Source organism: Hemitrygon akajei, chromosome 18 (assembly GCF_048418815.1).
Source record: "Hemitrygon akajei chromosome 18, sHemAka1.3, whole genome shotgun sequence".
NCBI lineage: Eukaryota > Metazoa > Chordata > Chondrichthyes > Myliobatiformes > Dasyatidae > Hemitrygon > Hemitrygon akajei.
Window position 1 is genome coordinate 5,002,927 of NC_133141.1, and position 21,334 is coordinate 5,024,260.

General features: G+C 44.6%; 1 protein-coding gene across 6 annotated transcripts in view; it reads right to left on the bottom strand.

Annotated features, from left to right (window-relative positions):
- Positions 1-21,334, bottom strand: part of fmnl1a (formin-like 1a) — a 226,604-nt gene that overhangs the window by 31,761 nt on the left and 173,509 nt on the right. For all 6 annotated transcript variants that reach the window (XM_073070697.1, XM_073070696.1, XM_073070692.1 and 3 more), the window contains 3 exons: positions 18,569-18,771; positions 6,234-6,468; positions 4,030-4,098 (listed from right to left, as the gene is read on the bottom strand). In XM_073070697.1, the coding sequence (XP_072926798.1) occupies positions 4,030-4,098; positions 6,234-6,468; positions 18,569-18,771 (507 nt within the window). The remainder of the gene's footprint in view (positions 1-4,029; positions 4,099-6,233; positions 6,469-18,568; positions 18,772-21,334) is intronic.

The window sequence follows — 21,334 nt, forward strand, 5'->3', positions numbered from 1 at the left end:
TTTAACTTGTGACATATATGCACCTTATTATTAGTTAATTTATTTGTGGTAATATTACTTATAGAGTTGCGTGAGAGCTATATGTACTGTGTTGTGCACCTTGGTCAGGAGGAATATTGTCTCATTTGGATGTATATAGGTGCACGGTTGAATGATAATAAACTTGAACTAATCAGAACACTTTGAAATGGTGCCACACCTGAAAGTATCTAGAGACAGAAATGGTCCTCTCTTGTTACTGTTAAATGCGCAACACTGTAGTGATTGTGCATTAGTATGTCTGAAATTCAATTCTAGTGAACTCAATACAAAGCTTTATCAATATGTGTGCAAATCTAGACACTGGATGGTGACATTTTACCCTTCAAACAGCAATATAAGTGTTTAACCTGCTCAGAAAATGGAACTGAAGTTCCAGTGTTGCTGTGAGTGTGTGTTACATTGACCCAGGTGCACTGGACTGCTTTGTTTGCCCTTCCAACACATCAAAGTCCAGATGCAACTCAGGTACAAGGCTGGCAGAAGATGCATTGGTGTCCAGTACCAGTGGTGGGGGGAAGGAAGGCTTCATTGAGCAGCAGGTAGTACAGTTAACTCCCAGCTCCAGTGATTGCTGTCTCTGCAGAGTTTGCATGGATCTCCACCAGCCCTTTACTTTCCTCCCACATCCACGACTGGCTGACAGACGAACTGGCAGCTCTAAATGACTGCTCAGGGTGGGCGAGTGGAAAGAAGATGACAGAGGTGGTGCAGAGAATAGTTCAAGTGATATAGATGGGAATATGGGATTGGTCATAGAATCTGCATGGATTACTCAGTGTCATTACAAAATATGAACACTTGACTGCCCTTTATGGAAGGGATCGGAGAAGGTCAGCACTGGACAGGAAAAGGATCAGGGAACTTGGGCAAAGAAACTGGATTCTGGAGGGAAGCAAGGTGAGAAATTCATGTATCGGGGGCTGGTGTGTAGTGACTCTGGGCTGGGGGCATCTGGGTCAATTTAGTGAAGTCTCAAGGGTGGAGGAGAGTAATTTACTTCACTGGCAGGTTTCCCAGGAGGGAGACCTCGTAATCACAGGAAATCCCAGCTATGGGCACCCCCTGGATAACACAGGTGAAGTGAACCGTCATGCTCCACTGCTCACATTGGGCACAACGTTAACCGCAATTTTCAAACAGTTTTAACACAACTTCAACTTTTAAATGACAGATATTTGGAATTATAGAACTCTAGATTCTCTATGCCTTCAAGGAGGTGATGGGAGGTTCTAGGGAGAGAGTTACTGGTGAGACGGTAGTGTACGGGGAGAAGATTGGGAGGGTGATACTGAAGGATAGGGCTGAACTGGGGAAGTGGGGATAAGAAAGAGGAGAGGAGGTCATGAAGGATTGGGGAAGTAATCTTTAGATATGGATGTGGGAGTAAAGTATGGGCGAATGGGGACATGATAGGAAGATATAGGATTGTGAGAGAATCAAGGTAGACTGGATGTCGCCAGGGGACAATGCTGCAGGGAAACAATGGCAGCATCAGGGAGGTTAATGAATGGATTAGAGGAGCAGCTGAAGATACAAATATGGTCAAAGAGTCTGAGGTTCCTTCCCATAGATGAGAACATGGAGTGGTTTAAAATGAAATTTCAATGTGCAGCAGGAAGAACGATGGAAAGTAGAACTGAATTGTAACAATGGGAAGAGTGAAGGATAAGCTGGAGAGGGAGCTGAGAACATGCATCAAGTCCAGGGAGAGAAGGACTGAGAAAGGGAACCTGCTGCTGGGGCTGCAGTAGAGTGCAGGGAATACATAAGGCAAAGACACAGTGATATTAAAAAAACTCTTCTCTCTATAATTTTAAAGGAGCTGTTAGTCCAGTACATTAAGGGATTTTGTTAAGCTCTTTGCCACAATGTTGTGCAGTCTGATTCTAGCCAACAGCCAAATAATTTTGTGTTCACACGAATATATAGCAGCTTTTAAACCTAATGGCCAACATGAATCTACCGCACAGAATTTTGGGTTCAAATTACTTATAAATGGTGATCAGTGCACACTGACCCCTAATGGTGATCATTTTCAGTTTAACTTGGAAGTGGCCTGAGCACATACTGACCTCCACAGCCCACCTTAAAGCAGCTGTTGTCTATCCTGCACAGCTCATGCAGCACACAGTTATTGCACCATTGCCCGAAACCTTTAACCTTTTCTGTCCACTCACTATAAAACCAGCAGCTCATCTGAAAGGGTCCAGGACTGAATCTTCATCTAAAAGGTCTGCATCTGTCACATTGCTAACTTACACACAGGATCTGCAGTTCAATGGTCAGATCACTTAAATTATTTATTGGAGCTCCATTTAGAATTAAACTGTGTACCACTGGTCATCACTGAGCTGCACGTGTGATACTGGCCCATGAGTTAGCCCAGAGTCCCAGTGACCTGGGGCCATTCTCAGTATACGTACTGTGTGGAGAGTGGTGTCCACTCTTGCTTATACTTTCCCTATTCCCCTCAGCAGCATTCTCTGCTCTGTGGGGAGACCTCTTTAGGTGTTGATTCACTCCCCAATGACAGTGAGGCAGTATCATCAACTATTGGATTAGCTTTGGAATCTGTGTTAAACACCAGCGTGCTGCTTTGACTGAAGAGATTTTCCTTACTTCAACAAATTGTTCTGGAGTTTGAGTGAATATTAGTGCTATTGGTTTATTATTGTCATATGCACTGAAATATCGTGGAAAGGCTTTGCTTGTGTACCATTCAGAGTACTATACACAAGTACATCAAGGTAGTAAAAGGTAACAGAATGCAGAATACTGTATGTAGCTACAGAGAAGGTGCAGTGCCGGCCACGGTTATACCGATTGGGAGATCTAGAACCTTTCGTATATGAAAGATCCATTCAGGAATTTGATAATAGTGGGATAGAATCTGCCCTTGAGTCTGGTTGTACACACTATGTGTTTGGTGCGATAAGAGACGATGAAACATTAACTCACTAATTTTTTAAATTTCTATTTTTGCACTATTAATTAACATACATATATATATATATACACATACACACACACATATACATATATATATACACATACACATACATACACACTTACTGTAATTCATGTTTTTCCTATTATTGTGTATTACAATGTACTGCTGCTGCTAAAGCATCAGATTTCATAAAATATTCCAGTGATATTTTGAGTTGAGAGTTAAGGGGCAAAAGTTTAAGGGTAACACGAGGGGGAACTTCTTTACTCAGGAGAGTGGTTGCTGTGTGGAACGAGCTTCCGGTAGAAGTGGTAGAGGCAGGTTCAATTTTGTCATTAAAAAAAATTGATAGGTATATGGACAGGAAAGGAATGGAGGGTTATGGGCTGAGTGCAGGTAGGTGGGTCTAGGTGAGAGTAAGCGTTCAGCATGGACTAGAAGGGCCGAGATGGCCTGTTTCCGTGCTGTAATTGTTATATGGTTATATGATATTAAACCTGACTCTGATTCTGATCATCATTATGTGCCGTGTCGATTCACATGGGTGATCATGATCTTTCCATGATCATGATTGTTCTTGGCAAATTTTTCTACAGAAGTAGTTTGCCATTGCCTTCTCCTGGACAGTGTCTTTACAAGACGGGTGACCCCAGCCATTATCAATAATCTTCAGAGATTGTCTGCCTGGTGTCAGTGGTTGCACAGCCATGACTTGTGATATGCATTAGCTGCTCATATGACCATCCACCACCTGCTCCCATGGCTTTACGTGACCCTGATCTGGGGCCGAAGCAGGCACTACCCCTTACCCAAGGGTGATCTGTAGGCTAGCAGAGTGAAGGAGCACCTTACACCTCCTTTGGTAGAGACGTAGCTCCTCCCCGCCACCCACGGTGAATTCAGTGGAGCTAAAAATCTGAACATTTGCGATGGTGTTCATGGTATAATTTTTTCCATTTTTCACTTTACCCTTTTGCCATTGGAAAGGTGCCTCCTACACTCATCTCACAGATAACTCACTCCCACAAAAATCTTACCTCCAGGATTTTCTTCAGTTTCACCGATGACTTGATGGACATCGATGCAGCAATGATTGCATTTAGTTGCTGTCGAAAACATGATTAAAACAATCATTAAGATACTGAACAAATCATGAGTGAACCCATCAGGAGCCCAAGTTTAAACAGGAGGCTCAAAAACAAACATTCTCCTCCAGCCACTGGCAGCAAAAGGACTTGGTATCACACCAGCAGCATTACAATCTTCCAATGTTTGTACAGATATTTTAATTTTCAATGACATTTTTCATGTTAAGAAATTTAAGAGGTTTTAAAAGGATGACTTTTTTGTCAAATCAGAACAAAGGTCATCCTGGAAATCCCCCCCCTCCCCCCCAAATCTTGATTAGGTTGAAGGTTTTTACTGTACTTGGAAGACCACTGAATTAAAGTTGTTTAACTTTGATTACTTAATATTAAAGAAAAGTACTCATGTACTGATGCAGAGTTAGATTAAGGAGTTGGGGGCATGCACTAGAGGACCAAGAGATGGACTAAAAGTTACTGATGGCTTCATAAATCCCTTTTTGGGTTCTATCTGGAGTATTATGTTCAGTTCTGCATCATGTACTGTATGATGAGGGATATGGTGAGCTCTGAGGGTTCTCATATATTTATAGTGCAATACTTATGCTTCAAGGATTATATTGCAAACAGTGATTACCCCACACTTTGGAAGGCTGGGAATAAACTAGATCAAATTTTTTCAGATACTGTGATGATTAACCAAATCAGAAAGAGAGGATGCCTTCCTGCTGATTCAGAGACTAGAATCAAGGGGTAGAAATTTTAGGAATCAAATTGTTTATTTATTTTGAAGATACAATACAGATTAGGCCCTCCCGACCCTTTGAACCACGCTGCTCAGCAACCCCCTGGTTTAACCCTAACCTAACCATGGGACAACTTACAATGACCAATTAACCTACCAACCGGTATGTGTTTGGACTATGGGAGGAAACTGGAGCACCCACAGGAAATCCACACATCCACGGGCCATACACTGCAGAGCGTGCCGGGATTGAACTCTCATGCCCCAAGCTCTAATAGTGTCTGGCTAACCGCCACACTACCGTGGCGCCCTAGGAAACACTTCTGTTCAGAAAAAATGTTGCAACCTTAAATTATATTCCATAATTTCCATAAATAGCAAATAATGTTAAATCAACTGTTCATTCAAATCAGAGATTGACAGCTGCTTGTTAAAACAAGGACAAAAAATGCAGGAAACACTCTGTAGGACAGACAGCCTCTGTGATGAAGGGTCTTGGACCTAAAACCTAAAATCTGTTTCTCTACAATAACAATCTGCTAGTGGAACTTAGCAGGTCAAGCAGCACTTTTGTGTGTGTGGGTATGTGGGGAGGGGTGGGGGTGGGAAATGGGGAAGAATTGTCAACGTTTTAGGTCAAAACCTTACATCAGCTCTCCAAGAGGACCACAACCTTGTCACAGTTTGGAGGCTTGCATGCCTCAGTGATGCAGGGAGCTATGCTATCAGGAGTCAGGGCTTTATGCTTTGGCCCCTGCTTGGGTCACCCATGCCAAACAGTTCAAAAGGTAGAGGCCTGTCTAAGGGTGGTCCACCTGTCCTTCAGGTTTGGGGGTTTAGCTCAGGGCTAACAACCCTGACTGGTTAAACAAAACTGTTGCAGAAACAACAACAAAGAGTCTGTCTACATCCTTGTGCGACGGTATTCCGGAGTCTCCACCCGGGATTTGCCTGACTGACAGTAGAGAAAACCCAGAGGAAGTTACTGACACAATGAAGGAAGCCCTGAATACTGCCAGAAATGGAGGAGCTTCATCGTTGCTCTAGACGCCAGCGGTGTAACGGGCAGTCAGTATTACTTACATCAAAATTCAACCTGAAACATCAACACATCAATTTCCCCACATTCACCTATTGAGCTCCTTCAGCAGACTGTTAATTGTTCCAGATTCCAGCATCATTGTCTCTGACTCTCTCCACACATGCTGCCTAAATAAATGAGTATTTTGGAATTTTGTTATACTATTTCAGATTCCCAGCATCGGTGGCATTCTGACTTTTTAAACCAGGGGTATAAAGGAGAAAGGTGGGTATGGGGAGTTTGCTTACAGAACAGCCACTATTTTACTGAGGGCTAATGCTTTCTCTTTCTCTCTCGCTCTCAACCTCAGGTCAGGGTTCGAGTGCTCACCGGCAACAGCAGCTGCAGATTGTCGTTGAAGTTTCCCATAAAGGTCATAATTTTCATCCGATCGGTGAGTTTTGGGATCTTGCTGAACTTGATCATGAAGCGGTCTTCCTCGGCCAGGTCCTCCAGCGGCTTCTTGTCTGCCTCGTACCGCTGCAGCAATTTACGCTCGTAATCGCTTGGCACGAAACGGGTCAGGAGCTCCATGAAATCCAAGTTGAGTGACTGCATGTCGAAGCTGAGCATTTGGGAAAAGAGGCATTTTAGTCACAGGGTTGGACGGCACAGGATAGGCTGATCACACACAAGGTAACATTGCATTTACACAAAGGGCAAGGCACGGCAGGAATGAGCATCCAGCTCTGCGCAGAGCATAGCTAGCAAAATTGGTGGCACTGGAAAGCACATTTTGCGCGCCACAGTTTCCGAGGAGACGTTGGATTATGTAGCGGGAGAGTGAGTTGAAAAGAAGCCAGCAAGGGGCATTCAGCACATTTTATGCGTCACAGTTTCCGAGGAGACATCAGATTGTGTAGAAGGAGAGTGAGTTTAAAAGAACCAGCAAGTGCAGTTGGCACATTTTGCGCGCCAATTTCCGAGGAGACACTGTACTATGCAGAGAGAAAGTGAATTTAAAAGAGGCCAGCAGGGGCCAGTCGGCACATTTTGCGCGCCACAGTTCCTGAGGTTACATTGGATTGCGTAGGAGAGTGAGTTTAAAAGAACCAGCGAGTGCAGTTGGCACACTTTGCGCGCCAATTTCCGAGGAGACACTGTACTATGTAGAGAGAAAGTGAATTTAAAAGAGGCCAGTGGGGGGGGGGGGGCAGCTGGCACTCTTTGCGCGCCACAGTTCCAGAGGAGACACTGGTTTGTGTAGAGAGAGAGAGAGAGAGAGTTTAGAAGAAGCCAGCGAGGGGCAGTCAGTACATTTTGCGCGTCAGTTTCCGAGGAGACGTTGGATTAGCGGAGAGGGAGAGTGAGTTTAAAAGTATCCGCGAATGCATTTGGCACATTTTTGCGCACCACAGTTCTGGAGGAGACATTGAACTGTGTAGAAGGAGAGTGAGTTTAAAAGAACCCATGAGTGCAGTTGGCACATTTTGCGCGCCAGTTTCTGAGGAGAAATTAGATTGCGTAGCGGGGAGAGTGAGTTTAAAAGAAGCGAACAGGGGTGTTCGGCACATTTTGCGCGCCACAGTTCCGAGGATACATTGGATTGCATAGAGGGGGGCACGGAATAAATCAAGATGACTGCGCGCATGGACAAAGAGGCCACTCTGGCTCCAGCCAATAGTGAAATTCCTTGGCCTGTTCATCTTTTCTATGATCAAGAAACCCTGCTGTTCATATTGAATACTAAAATCTGCAAGTCTACTTCGCTAGCGAGCGGAATAATGAAGGTGCTGCACAGTTACAGACCAACGCAGGGAGCAGGATATCGCTCTGTACTACACTCTACGACACTCCTTTGGGGAAGAAACCATCGGAAGCGTTGCGCTGAATCCAGAAGCGCGGTAAATGCGCCGGTATGAAAGCGAGACTTAAAGCGGATGCCTGCAGACCCGCACTCCCGACGATTCTACTCACTAACACCCAAATGATGTGAAAAACAAAGCTGGATTACCTGTGTCTGCATCGGAATCAGCGGAAGACGAGGGACTGCTGCACACTCGTTCTGGCAGAAATGTGGCTCCAGGACACCCCTACAGACTCGGCCGTCCATTTAGAAGGCCTAATCTCCTTTTATGCAGACATAAATGCTGTGACCTCTGCCAAGGCCCATGGAAGAGGTCTGTGTGTCTACATCAATAGAAACATAGAAAATAGGTGCAGGAGTAGGCCATTCGGCCCTTCGAGCCTGCACCGCCATTCAGTATGATCATGGCTGATCATCCAACTCAGAACCCTGTACCTACTTTCTCTCCATACCCCCTGATCCCTTTAGCCACAAGGGCCAAATCTAACTTCCTCTTAAATATAGCCAATGAACCGGCCTCAACTGTTTCCTGTGGCAGAGAATTCCACAGATTCACCACTCTCTGTGTGAAGAAGTTTTTCCTCATCTCGGTCCTAAAAGGCTTCCCCTTTATCCTTAAACTGTGACCCCTCATTCTGGACTTCCCCAACATCGGAAACAATCTTCCTGCATCTAGCCTGTCCAATCCCTTTAGAATTTTATACGTTTCAATAAGATCCCCCCTCAATCTTCTAAATTCCAGTGAGTATAAGCCTAGTCGATCCAATCTTTCTTCATATGAAAGTCCTGCCATCCCAGGAATCAATCTGGTGAACCTTCTTTGTACTCCCTCTATGGCAAGAATGTCTTTCCTCAGATTAGGGGACCAAAACTGCACACAATACTCTAGGTGCAGTCTCACCAAGGCCTTGTACAACTGCAGTAGAACCTCCCTGCTCCTGTACTCAAATCCTTTTGCTATGAATGCCAACATACCATTTGCCTTTTTCACCGCCTGCTGTACCTGCATGCCCACCTTCAATGACTGGTGTACAATGACACCCAGGTCTCGTTGCACCTCCCCTTTTCCTAATGGGCCACCGTTCAGATAATAATCTGTTTTCCTGTTCTTGCAACCAAAGTGGATAACCTCACATTTATCCACATTAAATTGCATCTGCCATGAATTTGCCCACTCACCTAACCTATCCAAGTCACCCTGCATCCTCTTAGCATCCTCCTCACAGCTAACACCGCCGCCCAGCTTCGTGTCATCCGCAAACTTGGAGATGCTGCATTTAATTCCCTCATCTAAATCATTAATATATATTGTAAACAACTGGGGTCCCAGCACTGAGCCTTGCGGTTCCCCACTAGTCACTGCCTGCCATTCTGAAAAGGTCCCGTTTATTCCCACTCTTTGCTTCCTGTCTGCCAACCAATTCTCTATCCACATCAATACCATACCCCCAATACCGTGTGCTTTAAGTTTGCACACTAATCTCCTGTGTGGGACCTTGTCAAAAGCCTTTTGAAAATCTAAATATACCACATCCACTGGCTCTCCCCTATCCACTCTACTAGCTACATCTTCAAAAAATTCTATAAGATTCGTCAGACATGATTTTCCTTTCACAAACCCATGCTGACTTTGTCCGATGATTTCACCTCTTTCCAAATGTGCTGTTATCACATCTTTGATAACCAACTCTAGCATTTTCCCCACCACCGATGTCAGACTAACCGGTCTGTAATTCCCCAGTTTCTCTCTCCCTCCTTTTTTAAAAAGTGGGGTTACATTAGCCACCCTCCAATCCCCAGGAATTAATCCAGAATCTAAGGAGTTTTGAAAAATTATCACTAATGCATGCACTATTTCTTGGGCTACTTCCTTAAGCACTCTGGGATGCAGACCATCTGGCCCTGGGGATTTATCTGCCTTTAATCCCTTCAATTTACCTAACACCACTTCCCTACTAACATGTATTTCCCTCAGTTCCTCCATCTCACTAGACCCTCGGTCCCTTACTATTTCCGGAAGATTATTTATGTCCTCCTTAGTGAAGACAGAACCAAAGTAGTTATTCAATTGGTCTGCCATGTCTTTGTTCCCTATGATTAATTCACCTGTTTCTGACTGTAAGGGACCTACATTTGTCTTGACCATCTTTTTCTTTTCACGTATCTATAAAAGCTTTTACAGTCAGTTTTTATGTTCCCTGCCAGCTTTCTCTCATAATCTTTTTTCCCTTTCCTTATTAAGCCCTTTGTCTTCTTCTGCTGGACTCTGAATTTCTCCCAGTCCTCAGGTGTGCTGCTTCTTTTTGATAATTTATATGTTTCTTCTTTGGACTTGATACTATCCCTAATTTCCCTTGTCAGTCACGGGTGCACTACCTTGCCTGGTTTATTCTTTTGCCAAACTGGGATGAACAATTGTTGTAGTTCATCCATGCGATCTTTAAATGCTTGCCATTGCATATCCACCGTCAACCCTTTAAGTATCATTTGCCAGTCTATCTTAGCTAATTCACGTCTCATACCTTCAAAGTTACACTTCTTTAAGTTCAGAACCTTTGTTTTTGAATTAACTATGTCACTCTCCATCTTAATGAAGAATTCCACCATATTATGGTCACTCTTACCCCAGGGGCCTCGCACGACAAGATTGCTAACTAACCCTTCCTCATTGCTCAATACCCAATCTAGAATGGCCTGCTCTCTAGTTGGTTCCTCGACATGTTGGTTCAGAAAACCATCCCGCATACATTCCAAGAAATCCTCTTCCTCAGCACCCTTACCAATTTGGTTCACCCAATCTATATGTAGATTTAAGTCACCCATTATAACTACTGTTCCTTTACTGCACGCATTTCTAATTTCCTGTTTAATGCCATCCCCAACCTCACTACTACTGTTAGGTGGCCTGTACACAACTCCCACCAGCGTTTTCTGCCCCTTAGTGTTATGCAGCTCTACCCATATCGATTCCACATCCTCCAGGCTAATGTCCTTCCTTTCTATTGCGTTAATCTCCTCCCTAACCAGCAATGCTACCCCACCTCCTTTTCTTTCCTGTCTATCCCTCCTGAATATTGAATATCCCTGGATGTTGAGCTCCCATCCTTGGTCACCCTGGAGCCATGTCTCTGTGATCCCAACTATATCATATTCATTAATAACTATCTGCACACTCAATTCATCGAACTGGTGTATTCTTATTCATCGAATAAGAACTGGTGTGCGAGCGCCTCGGTATTAATGACCCACTGCTCACTGCAGGTAGTTTTTAATGAAGTGCAGGCCTTTCTACTTACTGAGGGAGTTCACTGTCATTGTGATTATTGCTGCCTACAGTATCTCCCCACCCCCTGTGCTGGTGCTGCAGGACCTCCAGGGTGCAATCTGCAACCTCTCGGCCACTCACCCTGATGGTGTCTTCATTGTTACTGGTGACTTCAATCACTTAAAAACAGTTCTGCCAGATGTCAACTTGGCAACCGGACGAGAGAATACATCACACCTGGTTTACACCAATGTTCATAGAATGCTTAAGGCTGCCTCACCCCCACCCCCCTGCCCTCACCTCGGATACCCGGGCTTCATATTCACTTTGCGTACAGACCACTGGTTAAACGAGTCAAACCAGTTCACAGGGAGATCAGGACCTGGCCAGAAGGTGCCACCTACCACGTCCTGGAGCATATTCAGGGAGGAGGCTGCCTATGATCATCACGTCAATATCGATGAATATGCAGGATCGGTGACTGGCTACATAGGAAAGGGCATTTAGGATGTTGCTGAGATTAAACACTACACTACCAAGGGAAACCAGAAACCATGGCTGACTGCCGAGGCTCCTGCACTGCTTAGGGTTAGGGACAAGTCAGGGGACAGGACGTCTCTAAGGTCAGCAGGAGCCACACTGTCCCGTGGCATCAGGAAGGCAAAGCATGAGTACACACAGAAAATTTACAGACACCAGGGACGTGAGGCGAGGTATACAAACCATACCTGATTACAAGTCCACCCTGTGTGTCAACAACAGTGACACCTCCCTTCCTGATGTGCTGAATGCTTTCGATGCACGATTTGACCAGTTGAATGATGTGACATCAAGGAAAGAACCCTCTCTTCCTGAGATACAGGCACCCTGTCTGACCACAGCCAAGCTGAAGAGGACCCTAGCCAGGGTAAACCCATGCAAAGCTGCTGAGCTAGACAACATACCGGGTCAGGTAGTGAGGGACGGTGTGGCCCAGCTAACAGAGGTCTTAACAGACATCTTTAATTAATCTCTCTGAAACAGTCCACTGTCCCAGCAGGCTTCAAGGCAGCCACCATCATTCCAGTGCCCAATGATTACTGCCCAGTGTTGACTTCAACAATCGTGAAGTGCTTGGCATGGCTGGCAATGGATCACATTGGACCGGTTCTCCTACCGCTCAAACCGGCCACTAATGATGCCTTAGCCTCGGCCCTCCTCTCTGTCCTGTCCCACCTAGAAAATGATGCCTCGTGTGCCAGAATGCTGTTCATCGAATTCAGCTTGGCGTTTACCACCATCTTGCCTGAAAGGCTGTGGGTAAATTGTCCTCGTTGGGACTCAACACCCCTCTCTGTAACTGGATCCTGGACTCCTTGATGGAAAGACCCAAGTCAGTCTGAGTTGGCAACAACATTTCAACCTCCATCACGCTGAGCGCTGGTGCCCCCCGCCCCAAGACTGTATGCCCAGCCCACGGCTGTTCACCCTGCTGACTTACGACTGTACTGCCAGCTCCAGCTGAAACCACATCATCGTTTGCTGATGATACCACAGTGGCTGGCCTCATCAGCAACAGTGATGAGTCGGCATACAGAGAGAGGGAGAGAGGGTTGTCAAATGGTGTGAGAACAACAACCTCAGTCTCAACGTGGACAGGATAAAAGAAGTGATCGTGGGCTCAGCAAGGCTCAGGTCACCCACTCTCCAATGGCTCTGCTGTGGAGAGAGTGAAGAGCACAAAGTTTCTTGGTGTGCACAAAACGGACGATCTAACCTGTAACCACAACACCTCCTCATGAGTCAAGAAGGCACAGCAGTGTCTACACTTTCTGAGGAGATTCTGAGGCGTGCAAGGCTCCCTGCTCCCACTCTAACAACTTTCTACAGGAGCACCATCGAGAGAGTCCTATCTGGCTGCGTTGTTCTGTGATGCAAGGCATCGGACTGCAAGACCCTACAGAGGACAATAAAATCCACTGAGTGGATCACTGGGGTCTCTTTCACCCCTATTTATGACACTTACTGGGAGTGTTGTAGATGAAAGGCCCAAGGCATTGTTGACCATTCCTACCCACCCATCCCACAATCTCTTTGATCTAATATCATTAGGAAGGAGGTACAGGAGCATCAGGACTGGGATTGTCAGACTGGGTAACAGCTTCCTCCCTCAGGCTGTGAGACTAATGAATACCCTGCCACCTCCAAGGTCTTGTCACTAGTCAGCACGCTGTTTACTGTTTACCTGTGCTGTGCTTCACTACATGCATTTTGAATTATATTTTATTGACTTAATTATAGCATAATATTTTGGCTTATGTGCTGTGTGTGATATATGTTGTGTGGTGATAGGGGATTCGTTGGTTGGGGGAACAGAACAGAGGTCTGGGGACGAGAACAAGATTCCCAGATGGTATGTTGCTTCCTGGGTGCCAGTTTCAGGGATATCTCAGATCAAATCCTAAGCATTCTTAAGTGGGAGGGTGAACAGCCAGAGGTCGTGGTCCATGTAGGTACTAATGACATGGGTAGGATGGGTGATGAGGTCCTATAAAGTGAGTTCAGGGAGTTAGGTGCTAAGTTAAAGGACAGGACTTCCAGGATTGTGATCTCAGGATTGCTAACTGTGCCAAGTGCTAGTGTGGCTAGAACTAGGAAGATTATACAGTTTAACATGCGGCTAAGGAGTTGGTGCAGGAAGGAGGGCATACGATTTTTTGATCATCAGGATCTCTTCCAAGGAAGGTGGAGCCTGTACAGAAGGGACAACAGGACAGTTTGCACCTGAACTGGAGGAGAACAAATATCCTAGCAGTTAGTGCTGCACTGGTGAGGGTGGTGGTGGTGGTGGGATGTAAAGTAGAGTTGCAGGTGGATGGGAACCAGAACAGCAGAACAGATGGTGGAGAGTTTATTGAATAAGAAGTTAAGCCTACACACATACAAAGATGAATTAAATGTTTGAGCACAATGGGACTAATGTTCTGAGCTGTGTAGATTTCAATGCAAGGAAGATTGTAGGAAAGGCGGATGAGCTAAGGGTATTGATCAGCACATCGAATTATGACATAGTAGCTGTTATTGAGACTTGGTTGTAGGAGGGACAGGACTGGCAGCTCATTGTCCTGGGGTTCAGTTGTTTTAGACGTGATAGAGTGGGAAGGATTAAAGGAGGGGCATGGCATTACCAGTCAGGGAAAATGTTACAGTAGTGCTCAGTCAGGACAGACTGGAGAGCTCATCCCTTAAGGCTTTATGGGTAGAACTGAGGAACAAGGAAGTGATAACCACATTAATGGGATTATATTATAAACAACACAACAGTCCATGGGACTTAAAGCAAATTTGTAGAGAAATCACAGACTGTTGCATCAACCATAAGGCTGTGATCGTATGTGATTTTAACTCACCAGACATTGACTGGGACCCTCATACTGTAAAAAGGCTGGATGGGAAAGAGTTTGTCAAATGTGTTCAGGAATGTAATCAGTACATAGAGGTCCAAACTAGAGAGAATGTGATACTAGAACTCCTATGAGGGAACGAGACGGGGCAGCTGACAGAAGTTAGTGTAAGGGTTCATGTTGGATCTAGTGACCACAATGCCATTAATTTCAAAGTAAATATGCAAAAAGATAGGTCTGGTTCTCGGGTTGAGATTCTAAATGGGAGAAAGGCCAATTTTGATGGTATTGAAAAGGATGTGGCCAAGTGTGGATTGGGACAGGTCATTTTTTTGGCAAACATGTACTTGGTAAGTGGAAGTACTTCTAAAGTGAAATTTTGAGAATACAAAGTTTGCATGTTTCTGTCAGAATAAAAGGCAAGGATAACAGGTTTAGGGAGCCTTGATTTTTGAGAGGCCCTGGTTAAGAAAAAGGAGGAGATGCATATCAGGTATAGGCAGGAAGGAACAAATGAGATACTTGAAGAGCATAAAAGATGCAAGAGAACACTTAAGGAAATCGGGAGGGCTTAAAGAAGGCAGAAGGTTGCTTCAGGCTACAAGGAGAAGGATTCTAAGGGCTTCTACAGATATATTAAAAGCAAAACAATAGCAAAGGTCAAAATTTGACCTCTGGAAGATCAGGATGGTAATATATGCGTAGAACTGAAGGAGATGTGGGGAGATGTTAAATGGATATTTGCTTCTGCATATACTTGGGAGGTAGACACAGTGTCTATAGAAGTGAGGCAAGGCAAAGCAGTAATGAAGTCATGGACCCAATGCAGATTACAGAGGAGGAAATGTTTGCTGTCTTGAGGGAAATAAGGGTGGATGAATCCCCAAGGCCTGACAAAGCATTTCCTCAGACTCTGCGGGAGGCTAGTGTGGAACTTGCAGGGGCGCTAGCAGAGATATTTAAAACATCCTTAGTGATAGGGGAGGTATCGGAGGATAGCCAATGTTGTTTCAGTGTTTAAGGAAGCTCTAAGAATAAGCCAGGAAATTATAGTCCAGAGAACCTGATATTAGTAGCTGGAAAGTTATTGAAAGGTATTCTAAGGAACCAGTTATGTAAGTATTTGGATAGACATGGACTGAATAGGGATATTCAACATGGCATTGTACATAGTATGTCATGTCTCACCAAACTCAGAGTTTTTCAAGAAAGCTACCAGAAAGTTGATGAAAACAAAGCAGTGGATGTTATCTCCATGGACTTTAGCAAGCCTTTTGACAAGGCCCTGCATGGGAGGTTGGTCAAGAAGGTTCAGTCACTTGGCATTCGATGAGGTTGTAAATTGACACGAGGAAGTCTCCAAGTGCTGGAAATCTAAAGCAACACACATAATTAGACATTGGCTTTGCAGGAAAAGCCAGAGAGTGGTAGTAGAGGGTTGCCTCTCTGACTGGTGGCCTGTGACTAGTGGTGTGCCGCAGGGATCGGTGATGGGTCTATTGTCATTTGTCATCTATATCAATGATCTGGATGATAATATAGTAAACTGGATCAGCGAATTTGCAGATGACACCAAGAATGGGGATATAGTGGACAGCAAAGACTATTAAAGTTTGCAGTGGGATCTGGTTCAGTTAGAAAAATGAGCTGAAAAATGGCAGATGGAATTTAATGCTGACCAGTGCAAGGTGTTGCACTTTGAGAGGACCAACCATGGTAGGTCTTACACAGTGAGCATTAGGGCACTGAGTACAGGAGTTAGGATGTTATGTTAAAATTGTATAAGATGTTGGTGAGGCATAATTGGGAGTATTGAATGCAATTTTCGTCACCTACCTACAGGAAAGATGTCAATGAGATTGAAAGAGTGCAGAGAAAGTTTACAAGGATGTTGTTGGGACTTGAGACCTGTGGTATAGGGTAAAGTTGAATAGGTTAGGACGTTATTCCCTAGAAGGTAGAAGACTGAGGGGATATTTCATGGAGGCATACAAAATTATGATGGGTATAGATAAGGTAAATGCAAGCAGGCTTTTTCCAATGAGGTTGAGTGTGACTGGAACTAGAGGTTAAGGGTGAAAGGTGAAATGTTTAAGGAGAACATGGGGAAGAAGCTACTTCACTCAGAGGGTAGTGAGAGTGTAGAGTGAGCTGTCAGTGGAAGTGGCGAATGTGGCTTCAATTTCAACATTTAAGAGAAACTTTGATGGGTACATGGATGGAGGGATGGCACAGAGAGCTCTGGTCCCGATGCAGCACTCGACATAGCAATGGTTCTGCATGGACTAGATGGGCTGAAGGATCTGTTTCTGTGTTGTAGTGTTCTGTGACTTTATGAAAGATGCATGCTGTGGTGTTAGCATCAAATGTGTCAAAGTAGCTTCAGTAACTGAACTAGATTTATAAACAAGTCAATGCTCTTGGAATAAAGACAAATGCACTAAGAATCACAGAAGACCATGGAGAATGTGCTGGTAAATGGGGGTTCCTGTAAATGGTATGGGTATACAGCCTGTTTCTGTGCTCTATGAGGGCCTCTAAGGTGAAATACTGAGGGCTGTGTGTCAATGGAAAACTAAAAAAAACCTTACACGAAATGCTGGAGAATCTCAGCAAGTTAGGCTGCATCTATGGAAATGAATAAACAGTTGACATTTCAGGCCGAGACCCTTCTTCAGGACTGAGAAGGAAGGGGGAAGACACCAGATTAAAAAGGTGGGGGGAGGGGAAGAAGGCTAGCTGGAGATAATAGGTTAAATCCAAGTGGGTAGGAAAAGATAAAGGGCTGGAGAGGAGTGTGGAGCATAGGAGAAAGGGAAGGAGGAGGGGCAGCAGGCCGAAGTGAGAAGTAAGAGTGGGGAATAGAAGAAGAGAGGAGGGGGAAGGATTATTTTTATCTGGAAGAAATCAATATTCATGGAAACAGATGGAGTATAAGGTGTTGCTCCTCCACCCTGAGGGTGGGCTCATCGTCGCACAGGGGGAGGCCATGGACCGACATCTTAGAATGGGAATGGGAATCAGAATTTAAATGGTTTGTCACCAGGAAGTCCCGCTTGTGGGGGATGGTGCGGAGGTGCTCAATGATGCAGTCCCCCAATTTACGACAAGTCTCATCAATATAGAGGAGGCCTCATCGGGAGCACTGAACACAATATATGACGGCAACAGCTTTGAAGGTGACATGTTGCCTCACCCGGAAGGTCTGTTTGGGGCCCCGAGTGCAGGTAAGTGAGGAGGTGAATGGGCAGGTGTAGCACCTTGGCTGCTTGTAGAGATAAGTGCCAGGAAGGTGATTAGCGGGGAGGGACAAATGGAGAAGGGAATCATCGAGGGAGTGATCCTGCAGAAAGCAGAATGGGGGAGAAGGTAAAGGTATGTTTAATGGTGGGATCTCTTTGGAGATGCAGAAGTTCTGGAGGATGATGTGTTGGATGTGGAAGCTCATGGGGTGGTAGGTGAGGACAAGAGGAACTCTCACTGTTCAGGCAACAGGACGATGAGGTGAGCACAGATGTTTGGGAAATGGAGGAGATGCATGTGAAGGCAGCATCAGTGGTGGAGGAAGGGAAATCCCGTTCGTTGATGGAGGAAGACATCTCTGATGCCTTAGAAAGGAAAGCCTCATCCTGGGAACAGATGCAGTCAGGATGAAGGAAAGGTGAAAATGGAATAGCAGCCTTACAGGGGACAGGGTGGAAAGAGATACAGTCACGATAACTGTGGGAATCAGTATGTTTTTAAAAGATGTCAGTTGACAGTTTGTCTCCAGAGACCTGCCTTGCAAAGCAAACTCTGCTGTCAGAAGGTATTTGGTTGCTGGGAATGGATCCTGATCCTCATTTTCTCCCCCTTCCTGCTCTTGGTTCAGCAGTGCTTCAGCTGACAGGATCGTCTGAAGGGAAGATCTGTCATGCCTCTAGTTTTTCTCATCTGACAGACAACCTTCTCAGAACCACATATCCAGAACTAAGACTGCTTTTAAATACTATATAAAACTAGGGGAGGGGTGGATCAGTGGCAAATGTTTGGCTGGCATAGAACCATGAAGACAATGCCTGCCATACACCTTCCTGTGGATGACTAAGCCTAGCGAAAAATCAAAATGTTCATGCGCGTACGCAACATCCCTCACTGATGTGGTGCTATTGTAATATTTAATGCTGAATAAGAGTATTTCTAAATACAAGTACTGTATAAAAGAGCTCACTCCTCAATGGCCTTGCAGATCTCATCAGAGCTTAGGCCTCCTTTGCGCAGTGTGATGGCCAGGTTCTTCGCTCGGTTCGACTCAATCAAACTGACTTTGCTGCTTGCTTTCTGGGAAACCTTTATTTTCATTGTGCTGATATTCACCGATGAACCCTGTGCCTTGGTCTTAAACTTCTCCTCAAATTCTGTCATGTTCAGCTCCTGGAATGAGATAAACCACATGAGCACCAAGTTCAAGGTTCCATCAATCCTTTCACATTTCCAGTTCTGCATCTTCATTACATTCTGGTTTTTAATAAAAAGTCACCACTATTGAGACATGGTACAGTATAAATACAAAGATATATTAAAAATGCTGTAAATACTTAGCAGATCAGTGGGAAGAGAAACAGAGTTAAAGTTTCAGGATGAAGGTCCTTCATCAGAACTGCGAAGTAGAGAAAAACTGTTCTCATCCACTGGTGTGGCCTGACCTGCTGAGTATTTCTAGCATTTGCTGTTTTTAATGTGGATTTCCTGCGTATTCAGTATTTTGGATTTTCACTATTATTGAAATTGCTTGAGTATATTAATGACCAGAAGGAACTAACTAATTAAAAATGTAGATGCCCACAATAAATACGAAACCTCAAGTCTGATTTGATTGAGTAGATCTTCACTGGTTCCTTGCCCATCCTGTTCCCTATCTGTAGAACACTCCTTTATTATCTCCTGAGCAACTACACACAAAGTGCTGGAGCAACTCAGCAGGTCAGGCACATCAATGGAAAGAAATGAACAGTTGATGTTTTGGGCTGAGACCCTCCATTGGGCTGCAGAGGAAGGGGCAGAGGTTGACTGTTTATTACACTTCATAGACGCTGCCTGACCTGCTGAGTTCCTTCAGCATTTTGTGTGTGTTACTCAAGATTTCCAGCATCTGCAGAGTCTCCCATGTTTATTATTCCCTATATTTCAACCTCCTGGAACTTGCTGGATCTGCTCACTTTAGGGACCTTCTTCCCCACACCTTTCCTCAATTTGCTATTGATGCACCATCAATAACTCTCGGAGACGGGAGGCAAAAGATAGGCTTTTATTAGCTGCAAACGTGACCATGACATCTCGGGGACTGAGGGAGGAGCAGTGCCTCCAATCGCCTTTATACCGGGGTCTGTGGGAGGAGCCACAGGAGCAGTCAGCAGAGGGGCGTGTCCAGACAGGTATACACATAGTTTATCACAGCTATCCACCCCCACTGTCTGAAAAGGGGTATTTCATTGTACCTCAGAGATGTTCTTTAGAGGTGAGTCAGAATCAGGTCGAATGTCAGTGTCAGGGGTTCTCAAACTTTTTTATGGCATGGACCAATATTTTTAAGAAAGGGGTCTGTGAATCCCTGTCTTAAGTGAAATTTGTTGTTTTGTGGCAGCAGGTATTCAAAAAGTGTAAGAATCCCATTATTAAAGGATATAAAGGAATTTTATAACTCCAGACTGTAGTTAATGCTTAAGTACTCAAAATTAGACACATGGACAACTCCCCAATTTCCAGGATGCTTGTTAACTGAAAGAATTTCAATACTCGTAAGGTTACTGACAGGGTAGAAGTTCTGGGAACATTGGAGAGACTACCTATTGTATATAGCAAATGCTTTTCAGGACTCATCAAAAACATTTCTAACTGCAAATGCATGGATCAACATGAGGGTTTCAAAGATCCTTTAGAAATTGCTTTGTTTTAATCTACAAGGGAGTCTACAAAGGACATGCCCTCTTCTCATTACTACCATCAGGGAGGAGGTACAGGAGTCTGAAGACTCACAGACAACATTTCAGGAACAACTTATTCTCCTCTGCAATCAAATTTCTGAATGGTTCATGTACCTACAAACACTACCTTGCTGCTCCTCTTTTGTACTATTAATATATCATTAATTGTAATGTATGGCAATTTGTTATGCCTTGTCTGTACTGCCACAAAACAACAAGTTTCATAAATCATGTCAGTGACAATAAACCTGATTCTGAATGAGATTCAGTGATGCCATGCTTCTCAGCAGCTTCATTGCGCCGCCTCAGACAAATTCCTTGGAACGTAGAAGATTGAGGGGAGATTTGATAGAGGTTTACTAAATTATGATGGTTATAGACAGGGTAATTGCAAACAGGCTTTTTCCACTGAGGTTGGGTGGGGCTACAACCAGAGGTCATGGGTTAAGAGTGAAAGGAGAATATTTTAATGGGAACATGAGGGAAACATCTTCACTCAGAGGGTTGTGAGAGTGAGTAACGATCTACCAGCACAAGTGGTGCATGCAAGCTTGATTTCAACGTTTAAGAAAAGCTTGGATAGGTACATGGATGGGAGAGGTGTGGAGGGCTACGGTCCTGGTGCAGGTTGATGGGAGTAGCTAGCTTAAATGTTTTTAGCATGGACTAGATGGGCCAAAAGGCAGGTTTCTGGGCTGAGGAATACACACAAAATGCTGGAGGAACTTAGGAGGCCAGTCAGCATCTATTGAGAAAAGTAGAGTCAACGTTTTGGGCTGTACTCTTTTCCACAGATGCTGCCTGGCCTGCTGAGTTCCTCCAACATTTTGTGTGTGTTGCTCGGATTTACAGCATCTGCAAATTTTCTCGTTTCTGTTTCTGGGCTGTACTTCTCTATGAATCAGAGCTTGGGTTTTATATGGCATGGGCCTGGCTGTAATCAGGTGGGTGCCAGAATTCATCACCCTGCCAAAGCAGGCACAGTCCATCAAATGGGAATTCCATTCGTCAAA